Source organism: Gymnodraco acuticeps, unplaced genomic scaffold, assembly GCF_902827175.1.
Source record: "Gymnodraco acuticeps unplaced genomic scaffold, fGymAcu1.1, whole genome shotgun sequence".
In the NCBI taxonomy this organism is placed as follows: domain Eukaryota; kingdom Metazoa; phylum Chordata; class Actinopteri; order Perciformes; family Bathydraconidae; genus Gymnodraco; species Gymnodraco acuticeps.
In genome coordinates this window covers 151,944-167,638 of record NW_022990499.1, presented here as the reverse complement: position 1 = coordinate 167,638, position 15,695 = coordinate 151,944, and the positions used below count along the sequence as shown (strand labels likewise).

The window sequence follows — 15,695 nt, the reverse complement described above, 5'->3', positions numbered from 1 at the left end:
GCTAAGGAGATAAACTACTTAGCTAGCGTTGTCAATCATCCTGTAAAACACCGGAAGGAAGGCAATACTTTCTTCAAAATAAAAATGGTGCGCTCACGTATCTATAGTACAATTTGTGCTACACCAAGAAACATCATGGTGTTATCGGTTGGAGGTGGGAAGAAGACTTAACCGAACTTTAATGTCGATGCATAACTAATGACATAACGTCGGTAACATGTTTTATTTTGATAGTTATCACCGGAAACTGCACTGCTTTCTTTCTATTGCATGACGCCTCGATAACAACATCCCCTTTTCTTTGATCTGTGCGTGTTCTTTTTATTTATTATTAGGCCATTATTTAAATAAGACCTTTTAATGAGCATAAACAGTGTCACTAATAATGAGCACTCCCGATAAACACTCGGTTGTCTGGCTTAGAAGTGGCCAAATTAAACTAAATCCGGTCAACATCTTTTCATAAAGACCCCTTAACTGGTATGTTATTAATGCTGATACCTTAATACATAGTTTAAGGCAGACCCTCACTTGGGATGTGTGTTACTAGCTGAAGGTGCCAGCTAGTTATAAACTCTGACCATATTGTAGGGTTGACTTTTGGTCCTCCCACAAATGTTTGATAAATAATCAATAGTTATGGGATATACTGTAATAACTTTCATTTCATTTAATTTACTTTTTATTTGTCCCGCTCATGGTACGCAAAACCAAATGTACAATAATTTTCACAAAACATGACTCTACCATTGAGCGAAAAGGAGCAGGGAGAAGAATACAATCTTATCTGCCCCTTTCTAAAAAAAACACATAAATACAAATAGATGGTCTGCCCTTCATAATTTTTTTTTGTTCACAGCCAAACATAACAGTACCTTAGGATACTAAGAGAAACACACACAACAAATACTTATTTCCCACTTGATGGTTAACGGAAAGAAACAAGACAACACCAAAACATCACATGTATAAGGAAAAGAAAAGTGCAACACCCTCATCCGAGTCCTACTGGAGAAGAAGGTGGAAAGCTACTTAATGGGTAAAGGCAAATAATAGTTTAGCTAGAACAGTCTGGTGGGTTCAGAATATTGCCCCACTGTACTGTATGCAGCCTTTAAAACAAGTCAAAGAAAAACATGTGATGTTACGATTTGCAAAATGCGATACCTAGTTTCATAATATAATATCTGCATAGCCATTCTAACAGTAACACAGGGTGACAGCTGACTCAAATTGGATGTGCATCAGCAGGAATACGTTATAAGCGTCAGCTGTATGAAATCTGTGTAACCTCACTGTGCTGCATTCTGATATTCAGTGATAATCGCGTTATGTGTATATGAGCCACCTTGGTCCCACTCCCTCTCTTTACTGTTCTCATAAAGAACTTGAGTTATTAAGTACAAATAATATGATACCTGTACATAACACATCATTTCAGCTCATCACAGTATTTTTCTACATTTCTCTTACTTTTTTTTCATGATATTCTTTTTGTCCTTATGTCAGTCAGCTGTCTGGGTTCTCATTGGCTGATGGAGAGGACAGTTGTGTTGCTATGTCTCACAGACTAACCAAGGATCAGCTGGATGAACAGTTTGAGCTGTTCTTGAAAGAGGTAATGAATCATTCGACTCACTGTGGTACTCTTTATAGATAGCGATCTGTTAAAGGTTGTTGGACTAAGGGACCTTGTATGGTCACTCCCGTAACAACATGGCAGCTCAGTGAAAGGCACCATCAGTCCAATCCACACAAACTTGTACTCTTGTACAGTTAAAAACTGACTGACACTGTTAAGTTAGCTTATCATCTCGTACATTTATTATTGTATGTATTGTTAATATACATATTGTTTAATAACACAGTTTTATCTTAAAGGCACTTCCCTGACTTAAATCCTATTTCCTGTCAGTCTGTTTCAGATGAATCTGAGAAGCAGCTGGGTGCTAACAGCAGCCAGACATCGGCCCGGAAACCAAAAGCGTCCTGGCGGCCGGATGAGGAACCCAGCGGGGGGGGAGCAGTGAGAGGTAATGATAAAAGGAGGATTCTCCATCACACTGGACACTGTTCGCCTTGGTTAGCCTGGCACGGACAAGGACAATGGGTCACTGGCTGCAGGTGTGCCAGTGTTTGTTACTGGATTTTACAATTGTAATATACAGCTGGCAAGTAGTCTTGATCAAAAGCAGCAGGATGTCAAATTCCTCTTTTTGGTAGATATATTATATGCAATTTCAGATGAAAAAAAGTGATTTTAAGGTGCCTGTTGCACCTGTTTAGTAGCTTACTCTGAATGTTGTGTGGGTGATACACCATTGCTGAGTCTGAATTGACATACTTCTGTTGTTTTGAGTGCATCAGTGCGTCCCAATGCACAGTATGGCGAAATTCACTTTGAGTACTCGGATGGTGCACTCATTACACGCAAAAAGTTGCCTGTGGAATTCTCTCTGGACAATTCTCACACTTAACGCCGTCTTGGAGTGACAGAAGTTATGCGACCAGCCACGATTCAGGCTAATCTGGTCAACACAGCACTCTACCAATAAAAGTTATACAAGTGGGTTTTTTTCAGTTTCTTTAAAGGTCCCATGTCATGGCCATTTCTACTGATCATAATTCCATTGTTGAGGTCTACTAGAATAGATTTACATTGTTCAATGTTCCAAACTCACATTGGTTTCTCACAGCATCTCTGTAAAGTATGTGTATTCACTCTCTGTCCTACACGCCTTGTTGGAGCTCCTGCCCCCCCTTCCCTCCCTGTGAGCCCACTGTGCGCTGATGAGTGTTTATGTGTTACAATGGCGTTTGTTAGCAACCAGAAAATGACACCAGTAATGACAAACAGATGAGAATGCTGCGTGGGGTCTGGGTGCTGTGTGGGCGTGACGTTGCGGGGCTCGCTGCTCCGCCCTTTGAGGCTCGAGGAGCGGACAGTGTGAGCTGGGTTACTGGTGTCGTTTCCTGGTTGCTGCGTGGGGTCTGCGAGACAGCGCGACACCGCGGAACTCAGCCTGAGCTCACACACGTGAGTGTGTGGCGAACTGTGAGTTGAGATCCACGGAGCCGCGGCTGAGAACCGATAAGGCTGAGTGAGTGTGTGTGTGTGTGAGGAGCTCCGCGGATTGCTCCATTGAACCTGGGCATGGTTACGTCACTATACTCAGGAAGAAAACATTGGAAAAAGAGAAATGTCCAACGAGGCGTTTTGGGGAGGTATTTTCTGTGTTAGAGTTTTACTCGCTACAGGGTGTACTTTGAGGGTTTGTGACTCTGCAGACCGTTTACATGCAGACAAAGCTTCATAACACACAAGGGGACGGGTGATAACCGGAAGAGCATGACATGGGACCTTTAAGTAAAGTTGCTTGCCACTATACTGATGTCGTAAAGAAGCCAACGTTGATCTTATAGGGTTAATAGAGCATTCTGTAATGATTTAGCTAGCATCTAATTAACACACAACCAGCTGCTACAAAGCCACCCAGCTAACAGCAGCAATTGTAATTTCTGTCGCAGGAACAGCAGCGCTGTGCAATTTGAGAATCTACCCGTAATCACACACTGCTCATGTGTTCACGGTGTACAACATGCAGTGTATAATTAATGACACAGAAATGAAGATTTATTAAGGTCATGGTGTATTCACTTAGGATATGAATTACTGGCAGCAGCATACGTTGTTTGTAACAGACATGTATGGATAGTTGTTTAGGCATTGACTTACGATAACATTTCGTTTTTCTAGATGCTTTTGTTGAGTGTATTGGTAGAACTGAGCCCATGACTTGACTGATGGATTCGGTGTTTTTGTTATTACAGTATATTGGTTGAACAAAACAAGCATACATGCAAGCCTATTAAATACCTCCTCACATAGCAAGGCTTGTAAGAAGTTATTTCTGCTGATCAGACATTTTTCCAATGATATCAAAACTCAAGTTTGTACCTCCTCGCCTTTCTGCCCTGTTCTTCTGTCCGACCTGTATGCTTCTACTTTGCCCTTTTCACTGATCTCTCCTTGACTCCAGTCCCTTCTTCTCATGATCCAATTATACCAGGATATGCATGATGGTTTCTATATACTGTTTAATGTATGTCTTTTCCTCACAGCATTGTCCCGTCTGCCCTGCTTCCTGCATAACAACTTCCTTTCCCTGAACTTTCCTTTTTGATATTCACCGAGTAGTGAAACACACTAATCCAACATGCTTGTGTTTGGAGCAGAGTTATTTGACTCAAGTTGGTCTTTTATCTGTTCTAGCATACACAGATTGTTTCATCAATGGCACAAACACACTGTGTCTTACCTGAAGTACATAAGATAATATCCTTGCAGGGTTATATAGAACAGCACTCAGTTTCAGCAGGTTGAATTGTTGCTTATTCTTGCCCTCCTAGCACCCATTTCTTTTGTGGTTGTGACCAGGCATTGCACCTTTTAAGAAAGTTATCTTCAAATCAAGATTACTGATAACTTTCTTATAAAACCAACATTAGACTCATTTAGATTCTAAATCAGTCTTTGGTTAGCTTTACCCATATCTCACATTGCTGCTACGTACCATATCAAAGGCACGACATACATGTTCATCTCTTCAGAAAACTGTGTATCTTTCCCAGATGTGCATGTGTCTGTTTAACATCTCTTGTTCTGCATGCCTTTTCCTTTCTGTTTTTCCTTCTTCCCTAGCAGAGATGGCCAAGAAAAGATTTATCAAATCCAAAAAGGCTAAGCCCGAGAACACCAATGGTGAGAGCAAGTTGAAAAGAAGTCCCACATTAAACAGTTTAGTATTTCCACTACAGCGCGGAACTCGCTTTAAGCGTGTCGAGCCGTGCAGGACCTGTTTTCGGTTGCGTTTCCACTTGGCGTAGTACCGGCTAGCGGGTACTAATTCACAGTTTTCTGGCCCCATAAAATCGAGGTTCTTTCCGGGCCAACAACCAGACTGAGTCGGGCTGAGTATGCTAAACTAGAGAAAGAATCGCTGGCGAGGGGGCTACAACTACAACAAGATGAACATATTTGACCGTGATTTAATTGTAATATACGTTTCTAAATGATGCCGAAGTAACAACATACTGATACCGGTTAGTAAAAACCATGAATTAATGCTTTGACAAGTCTGCAGACAGACCGCAGGCGAAAAACCCTTTTAAAATGCTTGTTTTCTAAATGTAGCCTGGCTAAGCTAACGTTATATATGCTCCGACCGTCCACACTCACAACAACGGCCTATACAGACATAAATAAACCAGCGACTGTATTCTCCATGACACAGGCAGTCTGTGGTTTGTACTTGTTTAACTTTTGTCTAGTTTCTGAACAGATATGAGGATCTGAGGGCTAACTGCTAACGGCTGATGTTGTTTTTCTGTGGTTCGCATTGAAGAGGACGTCACGGCTCCGCCTACACTGCGTTACTATAGTTACTGCCCCAGCTACTAAACTGTAATGGCAACTCAGCATAAAGTGAGCCTGGCCTAACAAGGCCTAACGAGGCCTAGCCATACCGAGCGAGGCCCTGTAGTGGAAATGCGCCATTAGATGATGTCTACAATAAGAAGGACATTTTGTCTTTTCCTTTCTCAGTTGTTCCTTTCCTGCTCTGTCATGACCTCTACTGTGTTTACATTCAGATACACTAAGGAGGAAGTTTGAGTCACTTGCATAGGTTTAAGATAGTGGTTTCATCATGTAAATCACTGAAATTCACAGGCTGTATTTCTGTGGAACTGCTTAATATTGACTGTAAAGCATTTTAGCATATATAACAGAAGAAAAAATAAAATGTTTTCCCCAACTTGAATCTAAATCTATTCCAGATTGAAATCTACATGCTCCAATATTATGTTCTATTGTTCTTCTTGCAATCTGAAGTGGTCAGTGCGGATCCCGTTTATAAGCCGGTCCCCAAACCTCGCTGCAAAGCTCTTGATGAACCGATTCAGTCGGACAACACTCACACAGATGCAGTGTTGGAGGTTTGCCAAACTGTAGAGAGACACAGAACTCCGTCTGATGGCTCTGACAGCCGCAGCAGTCCCACTCTGCCCAGTGATTCAGGAGAGAGGAGCCCTGAGGACACCCTCTCTGATGATCCTCCAGCAGTCAGCTCTCATAGTCATTCCCAGAGGGACAATGGAGATGGTAACAGGAACTCAAAGCCTCACACCTGTTGGTAGTTCTCCTTTAGTCCCTCAGTGGTAGAGTGACAGACTTCACTAGCACAAATAGTACTCCTCTTTTAAGTTTGTCTCATTGTTTTCACTCAGCTTTTAGTTTTTATATTGTACACTAACGTTATAGTTTCTCCACCTGCTACATATACATGAAAACTAGTAGTCTTGTGTTCACTGATGTATTTGAAAGTGTTTTCAAACATTCTGATTAACTGGTAATTCCATTTAATTGCCTTTTGTACATTGAATGAAATAGCAGGAATGCAACCTTTAAATGTCATAACAACTGCACATATTTTACAGAAAACATTTATTACCTCACATTTCAAACAAAGCCTCATTTTTAAATGTTTCATAAACTGCAAAACTGAATTTGATTCAAAAGCAAAGTTGAAGAACGCATGCATAGCAAAAGACAGCGGGTGGCAGTATGGGACAAGAGTAGCAGTGCACTGTGTCCTGTAAGAGTACATTTCCTGTCGATCTAAACAAATGAAGACGCATAAGGAAATTGTGACATTTTCACCAGTTAGTTTATTAAGGACACAACATGTGAATACACACTCAAATGGGTGTACAGAAAGGAAAGGAAGGCTGTGCATTATTCACACTCTGTTTTTGGTAATATCGTTTTTTCAAGGCTCAAGTCAAACACAGATTTATGCAGTTTCTATTGTTGGGTCATCCATATTAATACCCACCTACAGCTGATTGATGGACCAGTTACCAATTATATATTCAGGAGAAACACACACGTATAAAGACTTTTAGAAAGTCTTTGCATATTTGCACATAGGGAAAAGAGCAACATGGGCACACCTGTAAAATGTAATGCATACAAATACAGTCCTGATCAGATGAAAGCTGCCTCTTTAACGTGATTATGTTGATGATGAGGATGATCTGTTCGATTGTGTCAGGTTCTGAATCCCCAACATAGTAATCGGGTTTCAGATCAGTATTATTCCTTACAAACAAATTGTAGTACTAGTAGTTTTTTATATGAAAAATAGGCAAGCCTTGGTGAGTCAGTAAGCACACGTAGACTTGACAGATAGGTGCAGTGATCACGTATTTTTGTAGACTGACCTGGAAGTTAGCACCACAAGGGCTCCCTCGACAAAAAGCAATAGGATCTTTCCATTGGATTTAGAAATATGGCAGAAAATGATATATGTGGCACACAATCATTTATGATGTGCACACGTTTTGTTCAACATGATAACATTCTTGAAGCGTAGATGCAATTGGCCGAAAAAGCTAATGTCAGGCTATAAAGATACTACATCATGGTCACATGGTTGCGCATCACCACATACCTTATTTGGGGAATCAAAACAAACAATTACTGCCATAAGAGGGACCTTGAAAGGGCTAAAACGCTAACTAATGGATGTGTTTAGGACTCATCCCTGTACCACTCTAAATAGTAGAATAAATATGACAAATATAACATTTAGATGATCTATTACAGTTATTAGTCAGAATCACAGATTGTTTACAGTATGTCATCTGACCTAGGTGGCATAACCTCCATTCACTAAAACAAGATTCACTTGTGCATTGTCATGTTTCTCTAGGACTGCTGGGATTTGGGAAAACTTTCCGGAAGTCTCTGAGGAAGCCTGTTGAAGAGGAGGAGGATGATCCAGGAGACGCTGGTTTGAAGGAAGTCAGTCCTGAATCAGCCCTTATCAGCTGTGCCAATGCTGAGCTAGAGGGTGAGTCCAGAGATGGTTATGAGGACAAATACATTTTATTAAAAGCACGCAGTCACAATGTCGATGGGTCTCTTGGGAAGATACCTAACAAGTCTAATTCTGTGTGAGTGGTGAAGCCAAACACAGTATAGTATTCAACATACTTATCTCATCTTATTCTCCTTCCGCCACAAATGTTGTCATGCTACTCGTCCGGCAGCGTTGACACGAAACACAAAAAAACACGGGGATCGGGTTGCTATGTCTTTTATAAGAGATTTGTCTAGCCGTTTTCACGCGAATCGCAGAAAACTGCGATCATTTGCCCCATAGGAATGAATGGGAAATCCATTTGAACAGAGCTCAAAAACACCCCACTTTGACCCCATACAGATTCCGCATACTTAGAACAAAAATGACAAGAGACTATGGACTTTATTAGACTAATTGGATATTTTTTGATAGTTAGTATGGTTCTCACGTAGTCGCAGCTTACGTTTTGTGAAAATGTCACACTTTCACATTTTCTAATGGGTGTGTATTAGAGAGCTGGTTAAGACATCACGGCTAGAGGGGAGAGGAGCTGGAAAATCTGAAGAGTTTTTTCCAACTATTGCAATATGCTCATTTAAGGCGAGACACCCCAGGTGAATAGGGTACTTTTTTTAACTTAAAGGTATCAGCTAGAAATTTCTCCAGTTAATTACTTACAATAAGGCAATTGTCTTTTGTATTACAAGTTTTCTGAAATAGCATGTTTAATTATGCAAATTACCCATTATCTCATTAAATATGCACATATTTTAACACATTTCAGGAATCGAAATCTGAACTTTGGATATAGCCAGATTCAAAATTCTTGTTTCATTTTGTAGTCATATTAGTATCCAAGGCTTTTACAGAAGGGATATTGGATATATCTTTTTATCACTCCATAAATCAGAAAATACTGTCAACAGCCCTAAAATATCCATTTTCGCCATGTTTTTAGGTATACAATGTTGTATAATTCAGGCTATGAATTATATATGAACAAACCCTTCTGTAAAAGCCTTCATAATATTGATAGGAATATAACTGGAAGGTTTGGTGTATGTACGTGCTACTGAAGTTGAAATTTCGAACTCAGAGTAGGAGAAAAAACTCATTTTGAGAAAAGGACCTTTAAAGATTGCAGTGCTAGCTAAACCCTCCTGTTCTTTGGATGACAGCTTGCGCATCGACGCACTCCGTGAAGGTATTTCATGTTCAGGGTAATTTTTTTTTATATAACCTTGCTTCGTGCAAGTGACAATTGCTGTCTTCTTCTCTGTGAACGTTTTTTTCGCCGTTCTTTTGGCATTTTGAGATTTCAATTTCTAGCTGAAAGCTAACCAGGAAGTGTTTTAGCACACCACGTGACGCATCTGAACGAATCACGTTGTCAGAAATTGACACCAGCCAATGAGACTTCGTTTCTTGGTTTAAGACCCCTTTGTGCTTTCACGATTGGTTGCTGATACAAAGGAAATGACCATATTTGGATCCGATGAGATTGTGCAGGAGAGACGGAGCTTTCAGCGATACCTCTGTTGACATGGTGCACACAGCGGTCGCGGTACTTTATGTTACGTTAGAATGCTAACTTTTGGTGAATTTAGGAGAAATCTACAGACGCAAATAGACAAACTATAGTAAAATAAACACTTAAATGTGTATTTTGTACGTTTTCCTTCCAAAAGCCTGAAAGAAAACATGTTATGGAATCAAAATAGCACAAAATCTCAAAATTGACTAGTACTTGAAAAACGATGTTTTTGCCTGCCGTGTCTCGCCTTAATCAAACGGACTTACACATATGGCGGCCGGACAAGATGGCGGCGGGCAGTTTGGGCGCAGTGGCGGCGATCTATCTGTGCATGATTGTTCTGAATCTCGGGCCTCTGTTTCAATAGTATGAAGCTGCAGCGTCGGAGACTGCAGTTTCAGGACCTCAGTCCTGGGACCGCACTCCTTGGACCCTAGTTGTTTTGCAACATTGCCACCTAGCGAGTTGGATGCCTGCAAAAGTACAACCAGCGAGTATTGAGTCTCATACACAGCGAGTCTCTTTAGACATTGTAATGATGTTACATCGATAATGTACATCGATGTACATCGATAATTCTATCGAGCGATAGAATTATTAACAAAGCACTTATATACTAATAAAGTACTGGCTTATCTAAAGCCAGTTGAGTAGCACTTGAAATGTTTGGCTCTATGAAACCTGATGTACTTATATGATTCTGTTTTCTTCAAGGTTGTGTCTTCCTTGTCGAATGTACTTATTGTAAGTCGCTTTGGATAAAAGCGTCAGCTAAATGCAATGTAATGTAATGTAATGTAATGTAATGTTATTAACGATCTAAAAATGCATTGAAATATGTTTTTCTTACAGAAATTAAATTATTATTATTAACAACAATTTGTTGTTATTATATTTTAGTTTTTTAATAACAAATGTATTTTGTATGTTAGATATAAAAAGATAGTCTTTTATATTTGTCTTATCAAATTTAACATACAACGTAAATTAATCTCGCAAAGGTTTTGCGAGATCTCACAAAACATTATTATTATTTTTTTTTTTCAAATACATTTTTTTTCCTTCTCCATGTCCCCTAGGGGCCTCCGTATTTTACAACTTGAGGACCGAATGTTTTTAATAAGGGCTATACAAATGTTCATACTGGGTAGTTTAAAAAAATTATCCAACGATTTACAGACGTCTCTTTCCCAATGTTAGTCAATGGGAAAAAGTATTTCCGGGCCCAGCGACTGATACGGAAGTGTAGTACCGCCGTTTGGCCACAACGAATATTTTCCTCAGAGTCCGGCACACTTCCTTGGGGGCTTGGGCATCACCCTTACAGCATCAGGACAATATCATATGGAGTCACACACTGCACACACAGCGCGTCGCAGCGCGTCGCAGCGCGTCGCAGCGCGTCGCAGCGCGTCGCAGCGTCATAACCCACCAGGCGCGTTTCAAAACGTTGCGAAGAGAAGCGGAGCGTCGTGTGTGCAGCCTCGCAGTTGTTGGATGAACGTTCCACTTCCTGCCTGCGCTGCGCTGCGTCAAAAATAGGATTCATCCTATATTTTAGAAATTCCTTGCGGCGAGGAGCTTCTGGGACGCTTCGAGCCGTGGCGCAGCGGGTCTGGTGGAATAGCACCCATTGACTAGAGTGGCCGCGATCGCTAAAAACGCCGCAGCGCAGACGCTCCTGGTGGGATTAGGGGGTCAAGATGTTCAGAAACGATGCAGGAATGTGGAACAAGAATCAAAAAACGTAATAGATAAACAGTTAAAATAGTTAGCTAAAATTAATGGATATTCTTTGTTGTACCTTAACAATACAACTAATGCTATCAATACTTAGTCAGCGGGGGTAATGTCAGCATCGGGACGCGCACGTCCACGTGTGTGTCTAGGTGTCTCGAGGACTCGGCCGTTGGCAAACGTGGGAAGTTTCAGGCCGATCGGACAATGTAACACAAACAGCAGTAACACAAACATTGTGTTTGTTGGCGGGTGATCTGTCGCCATGGCAACGGCATTTAATGACACCCTATAATATGCATAGATGTGTTGAGAGCTGCATCATTATCAAACCTGTGAAGTTTTGTGCCGTTTGGAGCCTGTTAACTGGAGTTATGAGAAAATCGTGTTTGACGGCGACCATTTTTTGTTAAAACTGGCACATATATGTCTCGAGGGGTTAGAACTCATGTAAAGTTTGAACAGTTTTTGACCATTTACACAGGAGTTATAGCAATATTGTGCTTAACGGCGAGGAATGTGTTGCCATGGCAACAGCTTTTGAGGAAAACTCACTATTGTCATATGGAGGTGTTGAGGGCCGGACCATTAGCCATCATATGAAGTCTGGTGCCGTTTGGACAATTTTCCATTGAATTACAACAACATGGTATTATTTGGCGAGGGATGCGTTGTCATGGAAACGGCACATGATGACATCCCATAATTGGCGTAGAGCTGTTGAGGGCCGGACCATTAGCCATCATATGAAGTCTGGTGCCGTTAGGACGATTTCCCATTGAATGACTACAACACCAGGTTTTTTGGCGAGGGACGCGTTGCCATGGCAACGGCATATGAAGACACCCCATAATTGACATAGAGCTTTTGAGGGCCGGCCCATTTATGATAGTCTGAAGTCTGGTGCTGTTTAGACGATTTTCCATTTAATTACAACATCGTATTTTTTGGCGAAGGATGCGTTTCCATGGCAACGGCATATGAAGACACCCCATAATTGACATAGAGCTGTTGAGGGCCGGACCATTAATGATAGTCTGAAGTCTGGTGCAGTTTGGACCATTTTCCATTGACTTACGACAACAGTGTGTGTTATGGCGAGGGATGTGTTGCCATGGCAACGGCATATGATGACATCCCATAATTGGCATAGAGCTGTTGAGGGCCGGACCATTAATGATAGTCTGAAGTCTGGTGCTGTTTGGACGATTTTCCATTGAATTACAACAACATCGTATTTCGTATTTTCAACGCCAATGCCAAATTCAAAATGGCCGACTTCCTGTACGTTATTTTATACCCCTCCAAGAGGCTTTTTTGTTTGTCTCCGCACCCTAGATATGCGTAGCGAGTTTCGTTTGTTTACGTGAAAGTTAAAGTGGGGGGAGTTAACGTTAAAAATGGAAGTGGGCGTGGCCTACGCAATTTTTTACGCAAAGCTCCGGAACCAATTACACATCGCAATTTTCACCACTTCTGACGCGCGTGCAAAATTTGGTGAGTTTTCAAATATGTTGCGGGGGTCAAAAGTGCGCGCAAAGTGTTCAAATAATAATAATAACAAATATCGGTCCGATCTCAATAATGTGCTGTTTGTGTGCCCACCTCACTGTAGTCGCAGTGCTATGATTTAGGCCACTTTTAATGGGCTTTTTCCCCTCGTTTTCCCTGTTTTTTTGTGGGTTTTGCATGGTTATCGCTCGCATTGCGAGCGACTAAATTGATTGTAACGATATCAATTATGCGAGTTGCAGTCCACCCATCCGCCCACGTCACTGGGCTCACGCGGCCTATCAGCCGTCATGATTTCCGAACCTTTTCTGTGCTTTTGCCGGTCGTTTTCCCTGTTTTTGGGTGTTCTTCGCAGGTTTATCGGTCGCTGCACGACCGATTTCAATAGGGTTTTCGCCGACCTAGGTCTCAGACCCTAATAATGCATTTTATTTATATAGGCGCCTTTCAAGGCTCTCAAGGTCTCCGTACAAGATACAAAAATGCACAAAAAAACCGAGACAAAGGCAGTATATAACAAGACAAGGCAGTATATAATCCATGAGAACAGAGCATGTGTCATGATGAGTGATCATGGTGGATATGCCAGTGTAAAGAGATACTGTATGTTTTGAGAGGTGATTTGAAAGTGGTTGTGCTTTCCGTGTGCCCTTTATATGTGTGAGCAGACTCACTGATGGTACCAGCTGGGAACATGACAGTTATTGGCTTGGACACCATAGAAGAAGAACAGGAGAAGGCCAGGTTCTTTGCCCAAATTGAGGCGGGGGCTTTATCCACTATAGATTACTCCAAGCTGAACAGAGCGCTGGACTCAACAAGCTCTACCCTCGCTACTCACCACAGGTATGTACATTTATTTCACTAACTTTGGTGGACATCTGAAATAAGTCTTGATATGTGTTTTCAAGAACGCGTTCCAATGAAAAGGCCCTTGAAGATCACGGTTGTAATGTTATAAGGATATAAATTGTCCCTGTAGGGAAGCTGATGCAGAGGGGAAGCAGAGTGAAGATCAGAGGAGAGTCACAGAGATCAGCAGGGAGTCTCCAGGTAGAGAAATAAACCCTTTCTCTGTTTCCTGTATCTCTTGTAGTTCTGTTTGTCTCAATCAGGCGTTTTCTCTCAGCCCTTACAGGATCTCCACATTACAGTGAGGATTTTGAGGAAGAGGAAAACGAGAAAGAGCCGCTGGAGGAGGTTTGTATTATAATTTAAAGAGAGTCACTGATAAGGACTCTCTTGAAATTCTGGCTTGTACATGACACTAAGGACAAAAACGACATAATCCATGTGTTAAACTGCTATAGATTTATGTTAGCATGAGCTGCTCTTCTGCCTCCAAAAAACCAACTAGCTCAATTTGTCTGGCATCCAGTTCTACACTGCCATCAGATATTCTTCTTCTGACATAATGCTATCATCTGTTTTTCAGAAACCGAAGATGTCTTCAATTCTTGCCAAAGGTAAGAGGAAAAAAAGACATGATATTTCTATGATATTTCTATAATTTTTTCTATTCTATGAAGTCACCCATTTCACTGAGTTCATGGGTGGCTGTTCTAGAACATTTGGAATTGAGTTTTTCAGTGTCAGATGCCTGAGACAAGCATGACATAGCACTCATACAACAATAATAACACAAATAATATACTGTGCAGGCAACATTCATCATGCATGAACCAAACAAGTGATCATGGTCATGTAGCTCTGTGTTAGATCCTTTGAGCACAGTTCAAATGAATCCGTTTGGTGATCAGGATTTTGTCAGTCAGTGTTTGACCAAACAGAAGAATACAATAACAAGTAGGCCCCCTCTAACTTTACTCCTGTCTCAGTTTCTCTGCATGATTCCCTGGATGACACAGAAGACAGAAGAAAGGACTCAGCAGGGTCACTGGACAGAGGTAACACAAACACACAGGCTCAGTCAGTAGGGGCTTGGACTGGGAGCCGTAGGGTCGCCGGTTCTAGTCCCCGAACAGACCTAAATATGGAGTGTGGACTGCTACTTGGAGAGGTCCCAGTTCACCTCCTGGTTGAGTATGATATCAAAGAAAGATTTAAAGTGTTCACATTTAACGTACAGCAATTATCATTATATAGACATTTTAGTAATTCTCAGGCCGGTCTTCTTTACAAAGAAAGCTTTTATTTAGGCGAAGGCCCTGTCTTAACAGGGTAAAGTTAATAAAACATCATAAAAACAACACACTTACAATATTACACAACATTAAACAGATTAAAAGCACTTTTAAAGTGATGAGTTTTTATTTGAACATGGATAAATGAGTGTAGTGTTTTGGGAGAGACTTCCAGAGGGAGGGGGCGGCGTCTATGGCTCTGTCCCCCCAGGTCTGCTGGTGGTTTAGCAAAAATCCAATCCTATTGAGGGAAGGGGGTAGGGGCTTAAAAATAAATGTCAAGAGTTAAAAAGACAGAAGCACACATCCAAACATTTCCAACACAGCCACTCCTGACATCCAGTCCTTCCCACACCATGCTCCTCCTGTTCAGGGCGGGCCTACGTGCAGAGTGGAGGCTCAGAGATGGAGGCTGTCCATGAGGCCTACAGGCAGATCCAGGTTGTGGAGGTTTCAGAGGACCATCATCTCCATTATTCTTCTCTGGAAGGGAGGGTGGGCATCACCATCACCCCCCTTCCTCAACACAAGCAGTCTCTTCAGCCAGCTGATACCAATGAGTCAGGTCAGACACATCATCTGTATAAGTCCCTGCTTTACCTGGGGTTATGTTGCATCACCAAGCTGAAAGAAATGTTCCTTATATTAAAAGTCTCACAGCAAGGCAAGTCCAATGTATTTATTTAGCACATTTCAAGACAAGGCAATTTAAAGTGCTTAACAAAACATTATTAAAAGCATTTTGTAAGATATGACTAGTTATTTGATTTAATGAAGCCTAGATTTAAAAGAAGTGAGAGTTGCAGCAGACCTGCAGTTCTCTAATAGTTTGTTCGAAGT

General features: G+C 41.4%; 1 protein-coding gene across 1 annotated transcript in view; it reads left to right on the top strand.

Annotated features, from left to right (window-relative positions):
* Positions 1 to 1,020: 1,020 nt before the first annotated feature.
* The window catches only part of cep162 (centrosomal protein 162), a 50,704-nt gene continuing 36,029 nt past the window's right edge, over positions 1,021 to 15,695 (top strand). Inside the window, 10 exon segments of the mRNA XM_034226507.1 lie at positions 1,021 to 1,039; positions 1,510 to 1,618; positions 1,916 to 2,033; positions 7,776 to 7,916; positions 13,380 to 13,557; positions 13,694 to 13,764; positions 13,841 to 13,911; positions 14,147 to 14,177; positions 14,550 to 14,618; positions 15,229 to 15,420. Of these exon segments, the coding sequence (XP_034082398.1) occupies positions 1,559 to 1,618; positions 1,916 to 2,033; positions 7,776 to 7,916; positions 13,380 to 13,557; positions 13,694 to 13,764; positions 13,841 to 13,911; positions 14,147 to 14,177; positions 14,550 to 14,618; positions 15,229 to 15,420 (931 nt within the window). The 5' untranslated portion in view covers positions 1,021 to 1,039; positions 1,510 to 1,558.